We start from the raw sequence: 23395 nt of genomic DNA, 5'->3' as shown, positions 1-23395 counted from the left end.
ATCTCAGGTACAGGTGAGGGGTGTAGCCACGGATCTCAGGTAAAGGTGAGGGGTGTAACCATGAGTCACAGGTACAGGTGTGGGGTGTAGCCATGGCTCAGAGGTACAGGTGAGGGGTGTAGCCATGGATCTCAGATACAGGTGAGGGGTGTAGCCACGGATCTCAGGTACAGGTGAGGGGTGTAGCCACAGATCTCAGGTACAGGTGAGAGTGTGTAACCATGACTCACAGGTACAGGTGAGGGTGTGTAACCATGACTCACAGGTACAGGTGAGGGGTGTAGCCACGGATCTCAGGTACAGGTGAGGGGTGTAGCCATGACTCACAGGTACAGGTGAGGGGTGTAGTCATGACTCACAGGTACAGGTGAGGGGTGTAGCCACGGATCTCAGGAACAGGTGAGGGGTGTAGCCACAGATCTCAGGTACAGGTGAGAGTGTGTAACCATGACTCACAGGTACAGGTGAGGGTGTGTAACCATGACTCACAGGTACAGGTGAGGGGTGTAGCCACGGATCTCAGGTAAAGGTGAGGGGTGTAACCATGAGTCACAGGTACAGGTGTGGGGTGTAGCCATGGCTCAGAGGTACAGGTGAGGGGTGTAGCCATGGATCTCAGATACAGGTGAGGGGTGTAGCCACGGATCTCAGGTACAGGTGAGGGGTGTAGCCACAGATCTCAGGTACAGGTGAGAGTGTGTAACCATGACTCACAGGTACAGGTGAGGGTGTGTAACCATGACTCACAGGTACAGGTGAGGGGTGTAGCCACGGATCTCAGGTACAGGTGAGGGGTGTAGCCATGACTCACAGGTACAGGTGAGGGGTGTAGTCATGACTCACAGGTACAGGTGAGGGGTGTAGCCACGGATCTCAGGAACAGGTGAGGGGTGTAGCCACAGATCTCAGGTACAGGTGAGAGTGTGTAACCATGAATCACAGGTACAGGTGAGGGTGTGTAACCATGACTCACAGGTACAGGTGAGGGGTGTAGCCACGGATCTCAGGTAAAGGTGAGGGGTGTAACCATGAGTCACAGGTACAGGTGTGGGGTGTAGCCATGGCTCAGAGGTACAGGTGAGGGGTGTAGCCATGGATCTCAGATACAGGTGAGGGGTGTAGCCACGGATCTCAGGTACAGGTGAGGGGTGTAGACACAGATCTCAGATACAGGTGAGAGTGTGTAACCATGACTCACAGGTACAGGTGAGGGTGTGTAACCATGACTCACAGGTACAGGTGAGGGGTGTAGCCACGGATCTCAGGTACAGGTGAGAGTGTGTAACCATGACTCACAGGTACAGGTGAGGGGTGTAGCCACAGATCTCAGGTACAGGTGAGAGTGTGTAACCATGACTCACAGGTACAGGTGAGGGGTGTAGCCATGACTCACAGGTACAGGTGAGGGGTGTAGCCACAGATCTCAGGTACAGGTAAGAGTGTGTAACCATGAGTCTGAGGTACAGGTGAGAGTGTGTAACCATGAGTCACAGGTACAGGTGTGGGGTGTAGCCTTGACTCACAGGTACAGGTGAGGGGTGTAGCCATGGATCTCAGGTACAGGTGAGAGTGTGTAACCGTGACTCACAGGTACAGGTGAGGGTGTGTAACCATGACTCACAGGTACAGGTGAGGGGTGTAGCCACGGATCTCAGGTACAGGTGAGGGGTGTAGCCACGGATCTCAGGTACAGGTGAGGGGTGTAGCCATGGATCTCAGGTACAGGTGAGAATGTGTAACCATGAGTCTGAGGTACAGGTGTGGGGTGTAGCCATGACTCACAGGTACAGGTGAGGGGTGTAGACATGGATCTCAGGTACAGGTCAGAGTGTGTAACCATGACTCACAGGTACAGGTGAGGGGTATAGCCACAGATCTCAGGTACAGGTAAGAGTGTGTAACCATGAGTCTGAGGTACAGGTGACAGTGTGTAACCATGAGTCACAGGTACAGGTGTGGGGTGTAGCCATGGCTCACAGGTACAGGTGAGGGGTGTAGCCATGGATCTCAGGTACAGGTGAGAATGTGTAACCATGAGTCTGAGGTACAGGTGTGGGGTGTAGCCATGGCTCACAGGTACAGGTGAGGGGGTGTAGCCATGGATCTCAGGTACAGGTGAGAGTGTGTAACCATGACTCACAGGTACAGGTGAGGGGTGTAGCCACGGATCTCAGGTACAGGTGAGAGTGTGTAACCATGACTCACAGGTACAGGTGAGGGGTGTAGACACGGATCACAGGTACAGGTGAGGGTGTGTAACCATGAGTCTCAGGTACAGGTGAGAGTGTGTAACCATGACTCACAGGTACAGGTGAGGGGTGTAGCCACAGATCTCAGGTACAGGTGAGAGTGTGTAACCATGAGTCTCAGGTACAGGTGAGAGTGTGTAAGTAACCATGAGTTGCAGGTACAGGTGTGGGGTGTAGCCATGGCTCACAGGTACAGGTGAGGAGTGTAGCCATGGATCTCAGGTACAGGTGAAAGGTGTAGCCATGACTCACAGGTACAGGTGAGGGGTGTAGCCACGGATCTCAGGTACAGGTGAGGGGTGTAGCCACAGATCTCAGGTACAGGTGAGAGTGTGTAACCATGAGTCTCAAGTACAGGTGAGAGTGTGTAACCATGACTCACAGGTACAGGTGTGGCGTGTAGCCATGACTCACAGGTACAGGGAGGGGTGTAGCCATGGATCTCAGGTACAGGTGAGAGTGTGTAACCATGACTCACAGGTACAGGTGAGGGGTGTAGCCACGGATCTCAGGTACAGGTGAGGGTTTGTAACCATGACTCACAGGTACAGGTGTGGGGTGTAGCCATGGCTCACAGGTACAGGTGAGGGGTGTAGCCATGAATCACAGGTACAGGTGAGAGTGTGTAACCATGACTCACAGGTACAGGTGAGGGGTGTAGCCACGGATCTCAGGTACAGGTGAGAGTGTGTAACCATGACTCACAGGTACAGGTGAGGGGTGTAGCCATGACTCACAGGTACAGGTGAGGGGTGTAGCCACAGATCTCAGGTACAGGTAAGAGTGTGTAACCATGAGTCTGAGGTACAGGTGAGAGTGTGCAACCATGAGTCACAGGTACAGGTGTGGGGTGTAACTATGACTCACAGGTACAGGTGAGGGGTCTCGATTACAGGTGAGGGTGTGTAATCACTGGTCCAGATATGGCTGAAGGGGTGTTCCCTCCTTGTCTTGCTGTTTCTCTCCCTCATTCCCCCACCCCTCTGTCCCTTGCTTCAGGGTGCTTGTGTGTAAGTCTGTGCTGTGTTTGGCAGTGAGCTGTGTGAAGCGACTGGTCTAGCTGTGTGCTTAGACCTGGATATGATCGGCTGCCTCACCATTCCCAGCAGCATCTGTGATCTCAAGTCTCTGCAGGTCACTGCCGGTGAGTGCTGGGGGAGTCCTTGACCCTCAACCCTCGACCCCCGACCCTTACCCCATGGAGGGCAGTAACACTCCCGTACCACCGGCCTCCGTAATGGTTACGGTGGGGGTGGGGATTCCCAGGGTGACAGTAGGGGTAGAGGATTCTAGGAGTGACCGTGGGGGCGAGGAGATCCCTGTTGTGATGGTGTGGGTGGGAGGATTCCAGAGGTGACGATGATGGAGGGGGGTTCATGGAGTGACAATGGGGGCAGGGAGAGTGGATTCCTGGGGTGACGGTGAGGGTGGGGGAGGGGATCCCTGCTGTGTTTGTGGGCGAGGGTAGGGGATTTATGGGGTGATGGTGGGGGCTGAGGAGGTGGTTCCTGGGGTAAGGGTGAGGGTGAGGGTGGGGGAAGGGGGTTTGTGGGGGGTGAGTGGACGAGTTTTGCGGGATGACGGTGGGCTTGGAGGAGGGTGATTCCTGGGGTGACAGTGGTGTTGGGGTGGAGTTGCGTGAAGACATAGAAACATAGAAACATAGAAAATAGGTGCAGGAGTAGGCCATTCGGCTCTTCGAGCCTGCACCGCCATTTATTATGATCATGGCTGATCATCCAACTCAGAACCCCGCCCCAGCCTTCCCTCCATACCCCCTGACCCCCGTAGCCACAAGGGCCATATCTAACTCCCTCTTAAATATAGCCAATGAACTGGCCTCAACAGTTTCCTGTGGCAGAGAATTCCACAGATTCACCACTCTCAGTGTAAAGAAGTTTTTCCTAATCTCGGTCCTAAAAGGCATCCCCTCTATCCTCAAACTGTGACCCCTCGTTCTGGACTTCCCCAACATCGGGAACAATCTTCCTGCATCTAGCCTGTCCAATCCCTCTAGGATCTTATACGTTTCAATCAGATCCCCCCTCAATCTTCTAAATTCCAACGAGTACAAGCCCAATTCATCCAGTCTTTCTTCATATGAAAGTCCTGCCATCCCAGGAATCAATCTGGTGAACCTTCTTTGTACTCCCTCTATGGCAAAGATGTCTTTCCTCAGATTAGGGGACCAAAACTGCACACAAACTCCAGGTGTGGTCTCACCAAGGCCTTGTACAACTGCAGTAGTACCTCCCTGCTCCTGTACTCGAATCCTCTCGCTATAAATGCCAGCATACCATTCACCTTTTTCACCGCCTGCTGTACCTGCATGCCCACTTTCAATGACTGGTGTATAATGACACCCAGGTCTCGTTGCACCCCCCCTTTTCCTAATCGGCCACCATTCAGATAATAATCTGTTTTCCTATTTTTGCCACCAAAGTGGATAACTTCACATTTATCCACATTAAATTGCATCTGCCATGAATTTGCTCACTCACCCAACCTATCCAAGTCACCCTGCATCCTCTTAGCATCCTCCTCACTGCTAACACTGCCACCCAGCTTCATGTCATCCGCAAACTTGGAGATGCTGCATTTAATTCCCTCATCCAAGTCATTAATATATATTGTAAACAACTGGGGTCCCAGCACTGAGCCTTGCGGTACCCCACTAGTCACCGCCTGCCATTCTGAAAAGGTCCCGTTTATTCCCACTCTTTGCTTCCTGTCTGCTAACCAATTCTCCACCCACACCAATACCTTACCCCCAATACCGTGTGCTTTAAGTTTGCACACTAATCTCCTGTGTGGGATCTTGTCAAAAGCCTTTTGAAAATCCAAATATACCACATCCACTGGTTCTGCCCTATCCACTCTACTAGTTACATCCTCAAAAAATTCTATGAGATTCGTCAGACATGATTTTCCTTTCACAAATCCATGCTGACTTTGTCCGATCATTTCACCGCTTTCCAAATGTGCTGTTATCACATCCTTGATAACTGACTCCAGCAGTTTCCCCACCACCGACGGTAGGCTAACCAGTCTATAATTCCCCGGTTTCTCTCTCCCTCCTTTTTTAAAAAGTGGGGTTACATTAGCCACCCTCCAATCCTCAGGAACTAGTCCAGAATCTAATGAGTTTTGAAAAATTATCACTAATGCATCCACTATTTCTTGGGCTACTTCTTTAAGCACTCTAGGATGCAGACCATCTGGCCCTGGGGATTTATCTGCCTTCAATCCCTTCAATTTACCTAACACCACTTCCCTACTAACATGTATTTCGCTCAGTTCCTCCATCTCACTGGACCCTCTGTCCCTTACTATTTCTGGAAGATTATTTATGTCCTCCTTAGTGAAGACAGAACCAAAGTAATTATTCAATTGGTCTGCCATGTCCTTGCTCCCCATAATCAATTCACCTGTTTCTGTCTGCAGGGGACCTACATTTGTCTTTACCAGTCTTTTCCTTTTTACATATCTATAAAAGCTTTTACAGTCCGTTTTTATGTTCCCTGCCAGTTTTCTCTCATAATCTTTTTCCCCTTCCTAATTAAGCCCTTTGTCCTCCTCTGCTGAACTCTGAATTTCTCCCAGTCCTCAGGTGAGCCACTTTCTCTGGCTAATTTGTATGCTTCTTCTTTGGAATTGATACTATCCCTAATTTCTCTTGTCAGCCACGGGTGCACTACCTTCCTTGATTTATTCTTTTGCCAAACTGGGATGAACAATTGTTGTAGTTCATCCATGCAACCTTTAAATGCTTGCCATTGCATATCCACCGTCAATCCTTTAAGTGTCATTTGCCAGTCTATCTTAGCTAATTCACGTCTCATACCTTCAAAGTTACCCCTCTTTAAGTTCAGAACCTTTGTTTCTGAATTAACTATGTCACTCTCCATCTTAATGAAGAATTCCACAATATTCTGGTCACTCTTACCCAAGGGGCCTCTCACGACAAGATCGCAAATTAACCCTTCCTCATTGCTCAAAACCCAGTCCAGAATAGCCTGCTCTCTAGTTGGTTCCTCGACATGTTGGTTCAAAAAACCATCCCGCATACATTCCAAGAAATCCTCTTCCTCAGCACCTTTACCAATTTGGTTCACCCAGTCTACATGTAGATTGAAGTCACCCATTATAACTGCTGTTCCTTTATTGCACACATTTCTAATTTCCTGTTTAATACCATCTCCGACCTCACTACTACTGTTAGGTGGCCTGTACACAACTCCCACCAGCGTCTTCTGTCCCTTGGTGTTACGCAGCTCTACCCATATCGATTCCACATCTTCCCGGCTTATGTCCTTCCTTTCTATTGCGTTAATGTCTTCTTTAACCAGCAACGCCACCCCACCTCCCCTTCCTTCATGTCTATCCCTCCTGAATATTGAATATCCCTGAACGTTGAGCTCCCATCCCTGGTCACCCTGGAGCCATGTCTCTGTGATCCCAACTATATCATAATCATTAATAACAATCTGCACTTTCAATTCATCCACCTTATTACGAATGCTCCTTGCATTGACACATAAAGCCTTCAGGTGCTCTCTTACAACTCTCTTAGCCCTTATACAATTATGTTGAAAAGTGGCCCTTTTTAATGCTTGCCCTGGATTTGTCGGCCTGCCACTTTTACTTTTCTCCTTTGTACTTTTTGCTTCTACCCTCACTTTACACCCCTCTGTCTCTCTGCACTGGTTCCCATCCCCCTGTTGTGAACTAACCTCCTCACGCCTAGCCTCTTTAATTTGATTCCCACCCCACAACCATTCTAGTTTAAAGTCACCTCAGTGGCCCCCGTTAATCTCCCTGCCAGGATATTCGTCCCCCTAGGATTCAAGTGCAACCCGTCCTTTTTGTACAGGTCACGCCTGCGCCAAAAGAGGTCCCAATGATCCAAAAACTTTAATCCCTGCCCCCTGCTCCAATCCCTCAGCCACGCATTTATCCTCCACCTCATCGCATTCCTACTCTCACTGTCGCGTGGCACAGGCAGTAATCCTGAGATTACTACCTTTGCAGTCCTTTTTCTCAACTCCCTTCCTAGCTCCCTATATTCTCCTTTCAGGACCTCATCCCTTTTCCTACCTATGTCATTGGTACCTATATGTACCACGACCTCTGGCTCCTCACCCTCCCACTTCAGGATATCTTGAACACGATCAGAAATATCCCGGACCCTGGCACCAGGGAGGCAAACTACCATCCGGGTCTCTGGACTGCGTCCACAGAATCGCCTATCTGACCCCCTTACTATCGAGTCCCGTATTACAACTGCCCTCCTCTTCCTTGCCCTACCCTTCTGAGCTACAGGGCCAGACTCTGTGCTGGAGGCACGGCCACTGTCGCTTCCCCCAGGTAAGCTGTCCCCCCCAACAGTACTCAAACAGGACTGGGACTGCCCTCCTCTGGGGCAAGCGGGTCGCCACTCCCTCAGAGATGTCAGAGCGAAGGTGGATCGTCAATGCCAAATCCGACCGTTGTCCGATAACGCCGGTTGCGTCTCCTGCTTGTTAGAGAACAGAGGACAGGTGGCCACATACATTCTCCGGCTGACTGAGCAGGCGGAGAGCCTCTCGTACGAGCAGCTGCTGATCATCGTGGCCAAGATTGTCGACATCGTGGGAGAAGTGCAGCTCAGTGTGGATCTGGGCAGCGATATCCTGCACATCGTCAACAACCTGCTCGGCAAGGCGCAGAGCGTGGGCCCTCTCTCTGCCAGGTCAGTGACGCCTCAGCTCCCCGGCCCTGCCCGCAGGTGGCATTGGTGGCGAGGAAGGCAAATGCAATGTTAGCATTCAGTTGAGAGGACTAGAATAGAAAAGCAAGAATGTAACTCTGAGGTTTTTCAGGCAACACTTGGAGTACTGCAAGCAGTTCTGGGCCCTTATCTAACAAATTGTGTACTGGCGTTGAAGACAATTCAGAGAAGATTCATGTCAATGATCCCAGGAATGAAGGGGTTAGCACATGAGGAGCATTTGATGGCTGTGACTCTGTTCCCGCTGGAGTTTAGAAGAATCGGGGGGGGGGGGATCTCCATTGAAACCCATTGAATGTTGAAAGGCCTAGATAGAGTGGACGTGGAGAGGATGTTTCCTGTAGTAGAGGAGTCTAGGACCAGAGAATACAGCCGCAGAATAGAGGTGAGGAACAGGACAGAGATGAGAAGAGTTTCTTTAGCTAGAAGGAGGTGAATCTGTGGAACATGTTGTCACAGATCGCTGTGAGGGTCAGATCACTGGGTATATTTAAAGCAGAGGTTGATGGGCTCCTGATTAGTCAGGACATCGAAGGTTACAGGGAGAAGGCAGGAGATAGGGTTGAAAGTGATAATAGATCAGCCATGATGGAATGGGGGAGAACATTCGATGGGCTGAATGGCCCATCCCTGCTCCTACGTGTTGTGGTCTGCCAAGCCCATCCATACTGACTGCGCTGCCCAGTCAGACGTTCCCCTGCCCACAATCCTCTGAGGTGGTCTCGTCTGACCCTGGGCAATGGTTTTGGTGGGGAGGGTTCTCTCAAAGCATGGGGTGAATGGGGATCACAACCTGGTGATAAGTGTGTGATATTGGGGTGCTAGTCAAACTCGTCCCTATCTGGCAATGTGTGCAATATCGGGGTGCCAGTCAAACTGGTCCATATCTGGTGATAAGTATGTGCTATCGGGGAGCCAGTGCCCCAGTGTCCTGTGTGGTGGGTGGGTAATTCTTGAATACCTCCCGCCTCTGCTTGCTAATCAGTGACAGCCAGATTCGGACTGTTGAAAGGTGACTTTGTGTTTCAGGATCCTGAAGCTGATCGAGAGAGTGGGGAATCAGCTGGAGTTCCCAGGCAACCAGTTCAACATCAGCACCAACACGGTGTCCCTCAACGTGGTCAACATCACCCTGGTCCAGCTCTGGGACATCGCCTTCGGGGTGCTGTCCTATATCCATGGGTTCATGCAACAGGTAGCAGTGCGGGGCAGGTTGGGCAGGACGGGGCGGGATGGGGCGGGGTGTGACGGGGCGGGACAGGACAGGACGGGGCGGGGCAGGACGGAGCAGGACAGGACAGGACGGAGCAGGATCCCTAGATGTGCAGGCTAAGTGATGGGTAAGGAGTGTGAGGGTCGAACCTTAGTGAGTAAGTAGGAAAGAGCTGGGGAAGTGTGGAAGTTTGATGGACAGAGGGTAAATCTATATAGGTGTGGGGGGAGGGCAATAATCAGACATTTTGGGGGGTGGGAATGGGTTGCAGAGGGATTGTAGAAGGTGCGGGAATATGGGGGAGAGAGAGGGGAGGCAGAAAACAGAAAATTGTAGAACTACACACACGGCGCTTGAGGAATAAGCATCTATGTGTAGGAATAAACAGTCGATGTTTCAGGCAGGGACACTTCATCAGAGAGAAGGAATAGTTGGGTCCATTCTGCTTTGGTATGGCTTGGGTCAGACTGGGGAGGAAGCTGTAACCCAAAGAGAGCTGGAAGCAGGGTTGTGGACTCAGTCATCTTGGTTTTGGTTTACTACAGCCCAGGCTCACGGACGTGTTCAGATGGTTTGTGAAATGCCCCGGCACCGCCGGTTGTGTTATCGCTATTGTAACCCGCATTCTGGCTCCCCTCTTACAACTTCTCTTCACCTGTCTTATCACCTCCCTCTGATTTTCTTTCTCCTTCCCTTTCTCCCAAGCTCCACTTCCTCAACTATCAGATTCCTTCCTCTTCAGCCCATTACCTTTTCCACCTATCCCCTGCCAGATTCTCACTTCCTCACCCTCTCATCTGGTCTCACCTTTCCCCTGTCAGCTTCTCACTTCCTCACCCTCTCATCTGGTCTCACCTATCCCCTGTCAGCTTCTCACTTCCTCACCCTCTCATCTGGTCTCACCTATCCCCTGCCAGCTTCTCACTTCCTCACCCTCTCATCTGGTCTCACCTTTACCCTGCCAGCTTCTCACTTCCTCACCCTCTCATCTGGTCTCACCTTTACCCTGCCAGCTTCTCACTTCCTCACCCTCTCATCTGGTCTCACCTTTCCCCTGCCAGCTTCTCACTTCCTCACCCTCTCATCTGGTCTCACCTTTACCCTGCCAGCTTCTCACTTCCTCACCCTCTCATCTGGTCTCACCTTTCCCCTGCCAGTTTGGATTCCTCCCACCCCCCCCTGCGTTTTTCCGGCTTCTGTTCTCTTTCTTTCTGTTTCTGATGAAGGCTCTGGGCCTGAAACGTTGACTGTTTATTCCCCTTCTCAGACGCCGCCCGGCCTGCGGAGTTTCTCCCGCATTTTGTGTGTGTTGCTCTGCATTTCCAGCATCTGCAGAATCTTGTGTCAATGCAATGTGTTGCTCACAGGTTTACCTGAACGAGACGACCCCAGATAACCCTGTGGCATTTATTTCATTGCCTGCCACACTGCAAACGGGTTGGTCGATCACCAGAGTTCACATTTCCCGGGTACATTTCCAGTTTTATGGAGAAACATCACTCTTTAACGTGAGTACCCAGCTTAGATACAACCCGGGCTTGGACACTGCCAGTGTTTTTAACACAACACATAACCCGTGCTGTTATCTTCTTACAGTCAGTCACTGATGGAGACTACCGCGCCTTGCATATCTGTAAGGTTGTCAGGACCTGCAGAGGAGGCTTGACCCAAAATTAGAGTAGCAGAGACGATTCAGCAGTGAGTGATAACTTTAATAATACAGTAGACCACAAAATAACAAACCATGAGGGACCACGGCACAAGACAAAAGGGAAACTAAACACAAAGTAGGGAGAGTGAAAGCTGGGAGCAGCTGGTTGAGGCCGGCTGGTTCAATGAGTGAGCCAGGACGGTAGACGGGAACTGGGGTTAAACAGGCTGCAGGTGATGTGTCTGGAACAAGCAGCAGGTGAATCCTATTGGCTGGGTGGAAACTGGGAGGTGCCTGACAAAGGTATATCTGTAAGGTCGTGCAATGGGGTTACTGATTAACGATGAGATGAATGTGAAATGACATTAAAGGGGCACTCAGCAGGTCAGGCAGTGTCTGGAGAGGAAGATGGTCAACGTTCCTGGTGGTGGCGGTCAGTGTTATGGGTCTCATCTCCCTCTGGATGTGGGGTGTGTCACACTTTCTGACGGTTCTCCTCACCCCATCCCCAGGACACACAGCTCAGCGGGCAGGTCCTGAACAGTTACGTGGTGTCGTGCAGTGTCACAGGGGTCAGTGTGGAAAATCTCAAGGACCCGGTTCGAGTGACCCTGCGCCACTTAAAACCCAAGCAGGTAAATCCACCTGGTCCGATGACCGCAATCTCAGATCGGGGTGTGCAAGTGGCAGGGGACGTGTAATGGGCAGTGTGTTGCATGCAGGGTGTCTGGTCTGCGATAGGTGGGGTGTGTAATACGAGTTGTGGAGCAGATTCTATGAAAGGGCAGGTGTTAGTTGATGTCCCAGCTGAGATCTTGGTCCACACTTCCCTGTTCACTGCTCGGGTACTGATTGGGGATGCCCTCCCCCTCCACAGAGCTGACTGTGATGTAGTCTCTGATGCACTCTTCCAGCTCGCAGGGCAGGCTGCCATCCTGTGTCAGTGCATGGGGAAAGGATGGCAGAGGTCCCAGCTATGAGCTGTGGGGAAGGACGTGGCTTCAGAGGTCTGGCATGTATGTGGGATTATGGGGGGGCAGGGGTGGAAGCAGAGATCTGGGATGTGGAAGGAGTGCAAGGCACTGGGACGACTTCTGAAGGATATCTCAGATCTCAGACTGTCAGGCTCCTCCACGGGGAGTGGTGGTGATCCCTCGCTCCCCAAACCTTGACCCACTGCCTGTTGGAGGGAGATTCCAGGGTCAATGCAGGGATGGGAGTTGGGTAGGTGAGGCAAGCCCAGTGTGAAATGGGTGGTGACGGAGTGTGAGGTACAGAAGGTGCAGGGGAGAGGGAAGGAGAGGTGAATAGTGCAGGGGAGGGAAGGAGAGGTGAATTGTGCAGGGGAGGGAAGGAGAGATGAATAGTGCAGGGGAGAGGGAATGAGGGGTGTGAATAGTGCAAGGGCAGGGATGTGTGTCAGGGTTTGCTGTGTGAGATATGGGGAGTGCAGTGAAGTTTGGGTGTGGGTGGGGAGGTCTGGACCAACTCTAATGCCATTTTTCTCTCTGGCAGAGCGGTCAAAAGGTCACCTGTGTCTTCTGGGATTTCCAGCAGCACTGTGAGTTTCCCCTCTATCATCCCAACCCCAACCCAGTCTGCTCCCCCTCCTCCATCATGGGACTAGCCACACCTCGTAGACAGACAGTGGTTCTCCGTGTATCTCCCCTCCTTCCACCTTCGTGAGAAGCCCTGACTTGCTACAAAGAATTGTGCTGAGAACCCCGGCTCATTCCTTCTGCCTTCTCCTCCACCCCATTGCTCTCCTACCCTTCCCTAAGGTCACTGTCCTCTCTCCTCCCGTTGTTCCCTAGCTCTCCCATCTTCGCTGTCCCTCCCCCCTGCCCCCCCCGCCCCCCTGTGACTGCTCTCACCCATCACTGTCTGTCTCTGCAGGGGGAGCCGGTGGGTGGAACACGTCCGGGTGCCAAGTTGCGAACACCGGTGTCCTGTTCACGAGCTGCTCCTGTGACCACCTTACTCACTTCGGCATCCTACTGGTGAGGGTCTGTAACCACCCGCCTCCTCTCTCCTCTACCGTCCCTCCCTCCCTCTCACATCCCCTTCTCTCCTCCACCTTACCACCCTCCCTTACTCATTCTCTCCATTCCCTACCCTCTCCCTCAGACTTAACACCATCCCTTCCCCACTCTCCACACTTCCTACCCTCTCTCTATGCCTTAACACCCTCACTTCCCCATTCTCTCCATTCCCTACACTCTCCCCCAACTTACCACCCTCCCTTCCCCATTCTCTCCATTCCCTACCCTCCCCCTCAGCCTTAACACCTTCCTTTCCCCATTCTCTCCATTCCCTACCCTCTCCCCCACCTTACCACGCTCCCTTCCTCATTCTCTCCATTCCCTACCCTCTCCCTCAGACTTAACACCATCCCTTCCCCACTCTCCACACTCCCTACCCTCTCCCTATGCCTTAACACCCTCCCTTCCCCATTCTCTCCATTCCCTACACTCTCCCCCAACTTACCACCCTCCCTTCCCCATTCTCTCCATTCCCTACCCTCTCCCTCAGCCTTAACACCTTCCTTTCCCCATTCTCTCCATTCCCTACCCTCTCCCCCACCTTACCACGCTCCCTTCCCCATTCTCTCCATTCCCTACCCTCTCCCCCACATTACCACCCTCCCTTCCCCATTCTCTTCATTCCCTACCTTCTCCCCCACGTAACCACCCACCCTTTCCCATTCTCTACACTCCCTACCCTCATCCCCACCTTACCACCCTCCCTTCCCCATTTCTACACTCCCTACACTCTCCCCCACCCTACCACCCTCCCTTCCCAATTCTCTACACTCTCTACCCTCTCCCCCCACCTTAACACCCTCCCTTACCCATTCCCACTATTTCCTACCCTCTCCCCCACCTTACCAGCCGCCCTTCCCGATTTTCTCCATTCCCTACCCTCAGCCCCAACTTACCACCCTCCCTTCCCCATTCTCTACATGCCCTACCCTCTCCCCACCTTACCACACTCCCTTCCCCATTCTCTACACTCTCTACCCTCACCCCCACCTTACCACCTTCCCTTCCCCATTCCCTCCATTCCCTACCCTCTCCCCCACTTTACCACCCTTCCCCATTTTCTACACTCCCTACCATCTCCCTCAACTTACCACCCCATTCCCCATTTTCTACACTCTCTATCCTCTCCCCCACCTTACCACCCTCGCTTCCCCATTCCCTCCATTCCCTAACCTCGCCCCCACCTTACCACCCTCCCTCCTCCATTCTGTACACTCCCTACCCTCTCCCACCACATTTCCACCCTCCCTTCCGCATTCCCTCCATTCTCTACCCTCTCCCCCACCTTACCACCCTCCCTTCCCCATTCTCTACACTCCCTACCCTCACCCCCAACTTACCAGCCTCCCTTCTCCATTCTCTACACTCCCTACCCTCTCCCTCCACCTTACCACCCTTCCTTCCCCATTCTCTACACTCCCTACGCTCTCCCACCACCTTTCCACACTCCCTTCCCCATTCCCTCCATTCCCTACCCTCTCCCCCACCTTACCACCCTCCCTTCCCCATTCTCTCCATTCCCTACCCTCTCCCTCCACCTTACCACCCTCCCTTCCCCATTCCCTCCATTCCCTACCCTCTCCCACCACCTTTCCACCCTCCCTTCCCCATTCCCTCCATTCCCTACCCTCTCCCCCCACCTTACCACCCTCCCTTCCCCATTCTCTCCATTCCCTACCCTCTCCCCCACCTTACCACCCTCCCTTCCCCATTCTCTCCATTCCCTACCCTCTCCCTCCACCTTACCACCCTCCCTTCCCCATTCTCACCATTCCCTACCCTCTCCCCCACCTTACCACCCTCCCTTCCCCATTCTCCTCCATTTCCTACCCTCTCCCCCACCTTACCACCCTCCCTTCCCCATTCTCTACACTCCCTACCCTCTCCCCCACCTTACCACCCTCCCTTCCCCATTCTCTACACTCCCTACCCTCTCCCCCACCTTACCACCCTCCCTTCCCCATTCCCTTCATACCTACCCTCTCCCACCACCTTTCCACCCTCCCTTCCCCATTCCCTCCATTCCCTACCCTCACCCCCACCTTACCACCCTCCCTTCCCCATTCCCTCCATTCCCTACCCTCTCCCACCACCTTACCACCCTCCCTTCCCCATTCTCTCCATTCCCTAACCTCTCCCCCCACCTTACCACCCTCCCTTCCCCATTCTCTCCATTCCCTACCCTCTCCCTCCACCTTACCACCCTCCCTTCCCCATTTTCTACACTCCCTACTCTCTCCCCCAACTTACCAGCCTCCCTTCTCCATTCTCTACACTCCCTACCCTCTCCCTCCACCTTACCACCCTCCCTTCCCCATTTTCTCCATTATCTACTCTCTCCCCCCACCTTACCACCCTCCCTTCCCCATTCCCTCCATTCCCTACCCTCTCACACCACCTTTCCACCCTCCCTTCCCCATTCCCTCCATTCCCTACCCTCACCCCCACCTTACCACCCTCCCTTCCCCATTCTCTCCATTCCCTACCCTCTCCCCCACCTTACCACCCTCCCTTCCCCATTTTCTCCATTCCCTACCCTCTCCCCCCACCTTACCACCCTCCCTTCCCCATTCTCTCCATTCCCTACCCTCTCCCCCACCTTACCACCCTCCCTTCCCCATTCCCTCCATTCCCTACCCTCTCCCCCACCTTACCACCCTCCCTTCCCCATTCCCTCCATTCCCTACCCTCTCCCACCACCTTTCCACCCTCCCTTCCCCATTCCCTCCATTCCCTACCCTCTCCCCCACCTTACAACCCTCCCTTCCCCATTCTCTCCATTTTCTACCCTCTCCCTGCACCTTACCACCCTCCCTTCCCCATTTTCTACACTCCCTACCCTCTCCCCCACCTTTCCACCCTCCCTTCCCCATTCTGTACACTCCCTTTTCTCTCCCTCACCTACCACCCTCCCTCCCCATTCTCTACACTCCCTACCCTCTCCCTCACCTTTCCACCCTCCCTTCCTCATTCTCTCCATTTCCTACCCTCTCCCCCCACCTTAACACCCTCCTTTCCTCATTCTGTCAATTTCCTACCCTCTCCCTCCACCTTACCACCCACCCTTCCCCATTTTCTACACTCTCTACCCTCTCCCTCAATTTACCACCCTCCCTTCCCCATTCTCTACACTCCCTATTCTCTCCCTCACCTACCACCCTCCCTTCCCCATTCTCTACACGCCCTACCCTCTCCCCCACCTTACCACACTCCCTTCGCCATTCTCTACACGCCCTACCCTCACCCCCACCTTACCAACCTCCCTTCCCCATTCCCTCCATTCCTTACCCTCTCCCCCACTTTACCACCTTCCCTTCCACATTTTCTACACTCTCTATCATCTCCCTCAATTTACCACCCCCATTCCCCATTTTCTACACTCTCTATCCTCTCCCCACCTTACCACCCTCGCTTCCCCATTCTCTCCATTCCCTACCCTCTCCCCCACCTTACCACCCTCCCTCCTCCATTCTGTACACTCCCTACCCTCTCCCACCACATTTCCACCCTCCCTTCCGCATTCCCTCCATTCCCTACCCTCTCCCCCACCTTACCACCCTCTCTTCCCCATTCTCTACACTCCCTACCCTCACCCCCAACTTACCACCCTCCCTTCCCCATTCTCTACACTCCCTACCCTCTCCCCCACCTTACCACCCTCCCTTCTCCATTCTCTCCACTCCCTACCCTCTCCCTCCACCTTACCACCCTCCCTTCCCCATTCTCTCCATTCCCTACCCTCTCCCCCACCTTACCACCCTCCCTTCCTTATTCCCTCCATTCCCTACCCTCTCCCCCACCTTACCACCCTCCCTTCCCCATTCCCTCCATTCCCTACCCTCTCCCCCACCTTACCACCCTCCCTTCCCCATTTTCTCCATTCCCTACCCTCTCCCCCACCTTACCACCCTCCCTCCTCCATTCTGTACACTCCCTACCCTCTCCCACCACATTTCCACCCTCCCTTCTGCATTCCCTCCATTCCCTACCCTCTCCCCCACTTTACCACCCTCTCTTCCAGATTTTCTACACTCTCTACCATCTCCCTCAACTTACCACCCCCATTCCCCATTTTCTACACTCTCTATCCTCTCCCTCCACCTTACCACCCTCCCTTCCCCATTTTCTACACTCCTTACCCTCTCCCTCACCTACCACCCTCCCTTCCCCATTCTCCTCATTTCCTACCCTCTCCCCCACCTTACCACCCTCCCTTCCCCATTCTCTACACTCCCTTTTCTCTCCCTCACCTACCACCCTCCCTTCCCCATTCTCTACACTCCCTACCCTCTCCCTCCACCTTACCACCCTCCCTTCCCCATTCTCTCCATTCCCAACCCTCTCCCCCACCTTACCACCCTCCCTTCCTTATTCCCTCCATTCCCTACCCTCTCCCCCACCTTACCACCCTCCCTTCCCCATTCCCTCCATTCCCTACCCTCTCCCCCACCTTACCACCCTCCCTTCCCCATTCTCTCCATTCCCTACCCTCTCCCCCCACCTTACCACCCTCCCTTCCCTATTCTCTCCATTCCCTACCCTCTCCCCCAACTTACCACCCTCCCTTCCCCATTCCCTCCATTCCCTACCCTCTCCCCCCACCTTACCACCCTCCCTTCCCCATTCTCTGCATTCCCTACCCTCTCCCCCAACTTACCACCCTCCCTTCCCCATTCTCTACACTCCCTACCCTCTCCCACCACCTTTCCACATTCCCTTCCCCATTCTCTACACTCCCTGCCCTCTCCCCCACCTTACCACCCTTCCTTCCCCATTCTCTCCATTCCCTACCCTCTCCCCCCACCTTACCACCCTCCCTTCCCCATTCCCTCCATTCACTACCCTCTCCCCCACCTTACCACCCTCCCTTCCCCATTCCCTCCATTCCCTACACTCCCCCACCACCTTTCCACCCTCCCTTCCCCATTCCCTCCATTCCTTCCCCTCACCCCCACCTTACCACCCTCCCTTCCCCATTCCCTCCATTCCCTACCCTCTCCCCCACCCTTACCACCCTCCCTTCCCCATTCCCTCCATTCCCTACCCTCACCCCCACCTTACCACCCTCCCTTCTCCATTCTCTACACTCCCTACCCTCTCCCTCCACCTTACCACCCTTCTTTCCCCATTCTCTACACTCCCTACGCTCTCCCACCACCTTACCACCCTCCCTTCCCCATTCTCTCCATTCCCTACCCTCTCCCCCACCTTACCACCCTCCCTTCCTTATTCCCTCCATTCCCTACCCTCTCCCCCACCTTACCACCCTCCCTTCCCCATTCCCTCCATTCCCTACCCTCTCCCACCACCTTTCCACCCTCCCTTCCCCATTCCCTCCATTCCCTACCCTCTCCCCAACCTTACCACCCTCCCTTCCCCATTCTCTACACTCCCTACCCTCTCCCCCACCTTACCACCCTCCCTTCCCCATTCTCTACACTCCCTACCCTCTCCCTCCACCTTACACCCTCCCTTCCCCATTCTCTACACTCCCTACCCTCTCCCTCCACCTTACCACCCTCCCTTCCCCATTCTCTCCATTCCCAACCCTCTCCCCCACCTTACCACCCTCCCTTCCTTATTCCCTCCATTCCCTACCCTCTGCCCCACCTTACCACTCTCCCTTCCCCATTCCCTCCATTCCCTACCCTCACCCCCACCTTACCACCCTCCCTTCCCCATTCTCTCCATTCCCTACCCTCTCCCCCACATTACCACCCTCCCTTCCTTATTCCCTCCATTCCCTACCCTCTCCCCCAACTTACCACCCTCCCTTCCCCATTCCCTCCATTCCCTACCCTCTCCCCCCACCTTACCACCCTCCCTTCCCCATTCTCTGCATTCCCTACCCTCTCCCCCAACTTACCACCCTCCCTTCCCCATTCTCTACACTCCCTACCCTCTCCCACCACCTTTCCACATTCCCTTCCCCATTCTCTACACTCCCTGCCCTCTCCCCCACCTTACTACCCTCCCTTCCCCATTTTCTCCATTCCCTACCCTCTCCCCCCACCTTACCACCCTCCCTTCCCCATTCCCTCCATTCTCTACCCTCTCCCCCACCTTTCCACCCTCCCTTTCGCATTCCCTCCATTCCCTACACTCCCCCACCACCTTTCCACCCTCCCTTCCCCATTCCATCCATTCCCTACCCTCACCCCCACCTTACAACCCTCCCTTCCGCATTCCCTCCATTCCCTACCCTCTCCCCCACCTTACCACCCTCCCTTCCCCATTCCCTCCATTCCCTACCCTCACCCCCACCTTACAACCCTCCCTTCCCCATTCTCTACACTCCCTACCCTCTCCCCCACCTTACCACCCTCCCTTCCCCATTCTCTACACTCCCTATTCTCTCCCTCACCTACCACCCTCCCTTCCCCATTCTCTCCATTCCCTACCCTCTCCCCCACATTACCACCCTCCCTTCCTTATTCCCTCCATTCCCTACCCTCTCCCCCACTTTACCACCCTCCCTTCCCCATTCCCTCCATTCCCTACCCTCACCCCCACCTTACCACCCTCCCTTCCCCATTCTCTGCATTCCCTACCCTCTCCCCAAGTTACCACCCTCCCTTCCCCATTCTCTACACTCCCTACCCTCTCCCACCACCTTTCCACATTCCCTTCCCCATTCTCTACACTCCCTACCCTCTCCCCCACCTTACCACCCTTCCTTCCCCATTCTCTCCATTTCCTACCCTCTCCCTCCACCTTACCACCCTCCCTTCCCCATTTTCTACACTCCTTACCCTCTCCCTCAACTTACCACTTTCCCTTCCCCATTCTCTACACTTCCTACCCTCTCCCCCCACCTTACTGCCCTCCCTTCCCCATTTTCTCCATTCCCTACCCTCTCCCCCGACCTTACCACACTCCCTTCCCCATTTCCTCCATTCCCTACCCTCTCCCCCACCTTACCATCCTCCCTTCTCCATTCTCTACACTCCCTACCTTCTCCCTCCACCTTACCACCCTCCCTTCCCCATTCTCTCCATTCCCTACCCTCTCCCACCACATTTCCACCCTCCCTTCCCCATTCCCTCCATTCCCTACCCTCACCCCCACCTTACCACCCTCCCTACCCCATTCTCTCCATTCCCTTTCCTCTCCCCCACATTACCACTCTCCATTCCTTATTCCCTCCATTCCCTACACTCTCACCCACCTTACCACCCTCCCTTCCCCATTCCCTCCATTCCCTACCCTCTCCCACCACCTTTCCACCCTCCCATCCCCATTCCCTCCATTCCCTACCCTCACCCCCACCTTAGCATCGTCCCTTCCCCATTCTCTCCATTCCGTACCCTCTCCCCCACATTACTATCCTCCCTTCCTTATTCCCTCCATTCCCTACCCTCTCCCCCCACCTTACCACCCTCCCTTCCTTATTCCCTCCATTCCCTACCCTCTCCCCCACCTTACCACCCTTCCTTCCCCATTCTCTCCATTTCCTACCCTCTCCCTCCACCTTACCACCCTCCCTTCCCCATTTTCTACACTCCTTACCCTCTCCCTCACCTACCACCCTCCCTTCACCATTCTCCTTATTTCCTACCCTCTCTCCCACCTTACCACACTCCATTTCCCATTCTGTACACTCCCTTTTCTCTCCCTCACCTACCACCCTCCCTTCCCCATTCTCTACACTCCCTACCCTCTCCCTCACCTTTCCACCCTCCCTTCCTCATTCTCTCCATTTCCTACCCTCTCCCCCCACCTTAACACCCTCCTTTCCCCATTCTGTCCATTTCCTACCCTCTCCCTCCACCTTACCACCCTTCCTTCCCCATTTTCTACACTCTCTACCCTCTCCCTCAACTTACCACCCTCCCTTCCCCATTCTCTACACTCCCTACCCTCTCCCTCATCTACCACCCTCCGTTCCCCATTCTCTGCACTCCCTACCCTTTCCCCCCACCTTACCACCCTCCCTTTCCCATTCTCTACACGCCCTACCCTCTCCCCCACCTTCCCACACTCCCTTCCCCATTCTCTACACTCTCTACCCTCACCCCCACCTTACCACCTTCCCTTCCCTATTCCCTCCATTCCTTACCCTCTCCCCCACTTTACCACCTTCCCTTCCACATTTTCTACACTCTCTATCATCTCCCTCAATTTACCACCCCCATTCCCCATTTTCTACACTCTCTATCCTCTCCCCACCTTACCACCCTCGCTTCCCCATTCTCTCCATTCCCTACCCTCTCCCCCACCTTACCACCCTCCCTCCTCCATTCTGTATACTCCCTACCCTCTCCCACCACCTTTCCACCCTCCCTTCCGCATTCCCTCCATTCCCTACCCTCTCCCCCACCTTACCACCCTCCCTTCCCCATTCTCTACACTCCCTACCCTCTCCCCCACCTTACCACCCTCCCTTCCCCATTCTCTACACTCCCTATTCTCTCCCTCACCTACCACCCTCCCTTCCCCATTCTCTACACTCCCGACCCTCTCCCTCCACCTTACCACCCTCCCTTCTCCATTCTCTACACTTCCTACCTCTCTCTGTTTCCCACCCTCTCTCACCTTTGACGTTAAATGTACTATCTTTTAATATTGCAATATCAAATGCATTTTGCAAATGCAAATATACTACATCTACTGGTTCTCCCACATCCACCCTTGTCATTTCATTCCCAAGGATTTCTATGAAACCTATCAAACATAAATTAGAACCAGAAGTGCAAACACGAGGAATTCTGGAGATGCTGGAATTTCAAGCAACACACATAAAAGTTGCTGGTGAACGCAGCAGGCCAGGCAGCATCTCTAGGAAGAGGTACAGTCGACGTTTCAGGCCGAGACCCTTCGTCAGGACTAACTGAAGGAATAGTTAGTAAGAGATTTGAAAGTGGGAGGGGGAGGGGGAGATCCAAAATGATAGGAGAAGACAGGAGTGGGAGGGATGGAGCCAAGAGCTGGACAGGTGATAGGCAAAACGGATATGAGATGATCATGGGACAGGAGGCCCAGGGAGAAGGAAAAGGGGAAGGTGGGGAAAACCCAGAGGATGGGCAAGGTGTATAGTAAGAGTGACAGAGGGAGAAAAAGGAGAGAGAGAGAGAAAAAAATTAATAATAATAATAAGTAAATAACGGATGGGGTACGAGGGGGAGGTGGGGCATTAGTGGAAGTTAGAGAAGTCAATGTTCATGCCATCAGGTTGGAGGCTACCCAGACGGAATATAAGGTGTTGTTCCTCCAACCTGAGTGTGGCTTCATCTTTACAGTAGAGGAGGCCGTGGATAGACATGTCAGAATGGGAATGGGATGTGGAATTAAAATGTGTGGCCACTGGGAGATCCTCTTCACACCGATCTCCCTCCTGGCACTTATCCGTGTAAGCGGAACAAGTGCTACACATGCCTTTACACTTCCTCCCTTACCACCATTCAGGGCCCCAAACAGTCCTTCCAGGTGAGGTGACACTTCACCTGTGAGTCGGCTGGGGTGATATACTGCGTCCGGTGCTCCTGATGTGGCCTTCTATATATTGGCGAGACCCGATTCAGACTGGGAAACCGTTTCACTGAACACCTACGCTCTGTCCGTCAGAGAAAGCAGGATCTCCCAGTGGCCATGCATTTTAATTCCACATCCCATTCCCATTCTGACATGTCTATCCACGGCCTCCTCTACTGTAAAGATGAAGCCACGCTCAGGCTGGAGGAACAACACCTTATATTCCGTCTGGGTAGCCTCCAACCTGATGGCATGAACATTGACTTCTCTAACTTCCGCTAATGCCCCACCTCCCCCTCGTACCCCATCTGTTACTTATTTTTATACACACATTCTTTCTCTCACTCTCCTTTTTCTCCCTCTGTTCCTCTGTCTATACCCCTTGCCCATCCTCTGGGTTCCTCCCCTCCCCCTTTTCCTTCTCCCTGGGCCTCCTGTCCCATGATCCTCTCATATCCCTTTTGCCAATCACCTGTCCAGCTCTTGGCTCCATCCCTCCCCCTCCTGTCTTCTCCTATCATTTTGGATCTCCCCCTCCCCCTCCCACTTTCAAATCTCTTACTCACTCTTCCTTCAGTTAGTCCTGACGAAGGGTCTCGGCCTGAAACGTCGACTGCACCTCTTCCTAGAGATGCTGCCTGGCCTGCTGCGTCCACCAGCAGTTTTTATGTCTGTTGCTTGGAACCCAGAGGCCTTTGGTTCTGTCAGAGTCCTGTTGTTACCCCTCACTGATGGACTGCAGTGTGGAGTCTGGGCCCAGCATCGAAGCCTCTCCATATAAAGCAACACTTGAAGCCCCGCTATCAGAGTGATAAAGCTGCTGTTCCTACCCTAGGTGTCTGGCCAGTGATGAGAGGAACGCACTGGCTGACTGCTCCTGTCTGATGCTGTCAGCCTGCCTGTTGATGACAGGGGCTCTCTCAGACTGTGACTATGCTGTGAGGTTTGGCACTTCATCTCCTCACAGCTCAGGGTTAGCAGGAGCCCTGGGCCAGAGTT

At 53.6% G+C, this 23395-nt stretch overlaps 1 protein-coding gene across 3 annotated transcripts in view; it reads left to right on the top strand.

Moving 5' to 3' along the window:
• The window catches only part of adgrg4a (adhesion G protein-coupled receptor G4a), a 172818-nt gene that overhangs the window by 110759 nt on the left and 38664 nt on the right, over positions 1–23395 (top strand). For 2 of the 3 annotated variants that reach the window (XM_063061468.1, XM_063061470.1), the window contains 7 exons: positions 3284–3393; positions 7776–7980; positions 9049–9214; positions 10600–10740; positions 11396–11518; positions 12399–12444; positions 12780–12883. In XM_063061468.1, the coding sequence (XP_062917538.1) occupies positions 3284–3393; positions 7776–7980; positions 9049–9214; positions 10600–10740; positions 11396–11518; positions 12399–12444; positions 12780–12883 (895 nt within the window). The remainder of the gene's footprint in view (positions 1–3283; positions 3394–7775; positions 7981–9048; positions 9215–10599; positions 10741–11395; positions 11519–12398; positions 12445–12779; positions 12884–23395) is intronic. The other variant, XM_063061469.1, reaches the window with a different exon arrangement.

Source organism: Mobula hypostoma, chromosome 10 (assembly GCF_963921235.1).
Source record: "Mobula hypostoma chromosome 10, sMobHyp1.1, whole genome shotgun sequence".
Taxonomy (NCBI): Eukaryota; Metazoa; Chordata; class Chondrichthyes; order Myliobatiformes; family Myliobatidae; genus Mobula; species Mobula hypostoma.
Note: the sequence above shows the minus strand (reverse complement) of the source record. Positions and strands in the feature narration are given on the sequence as shown.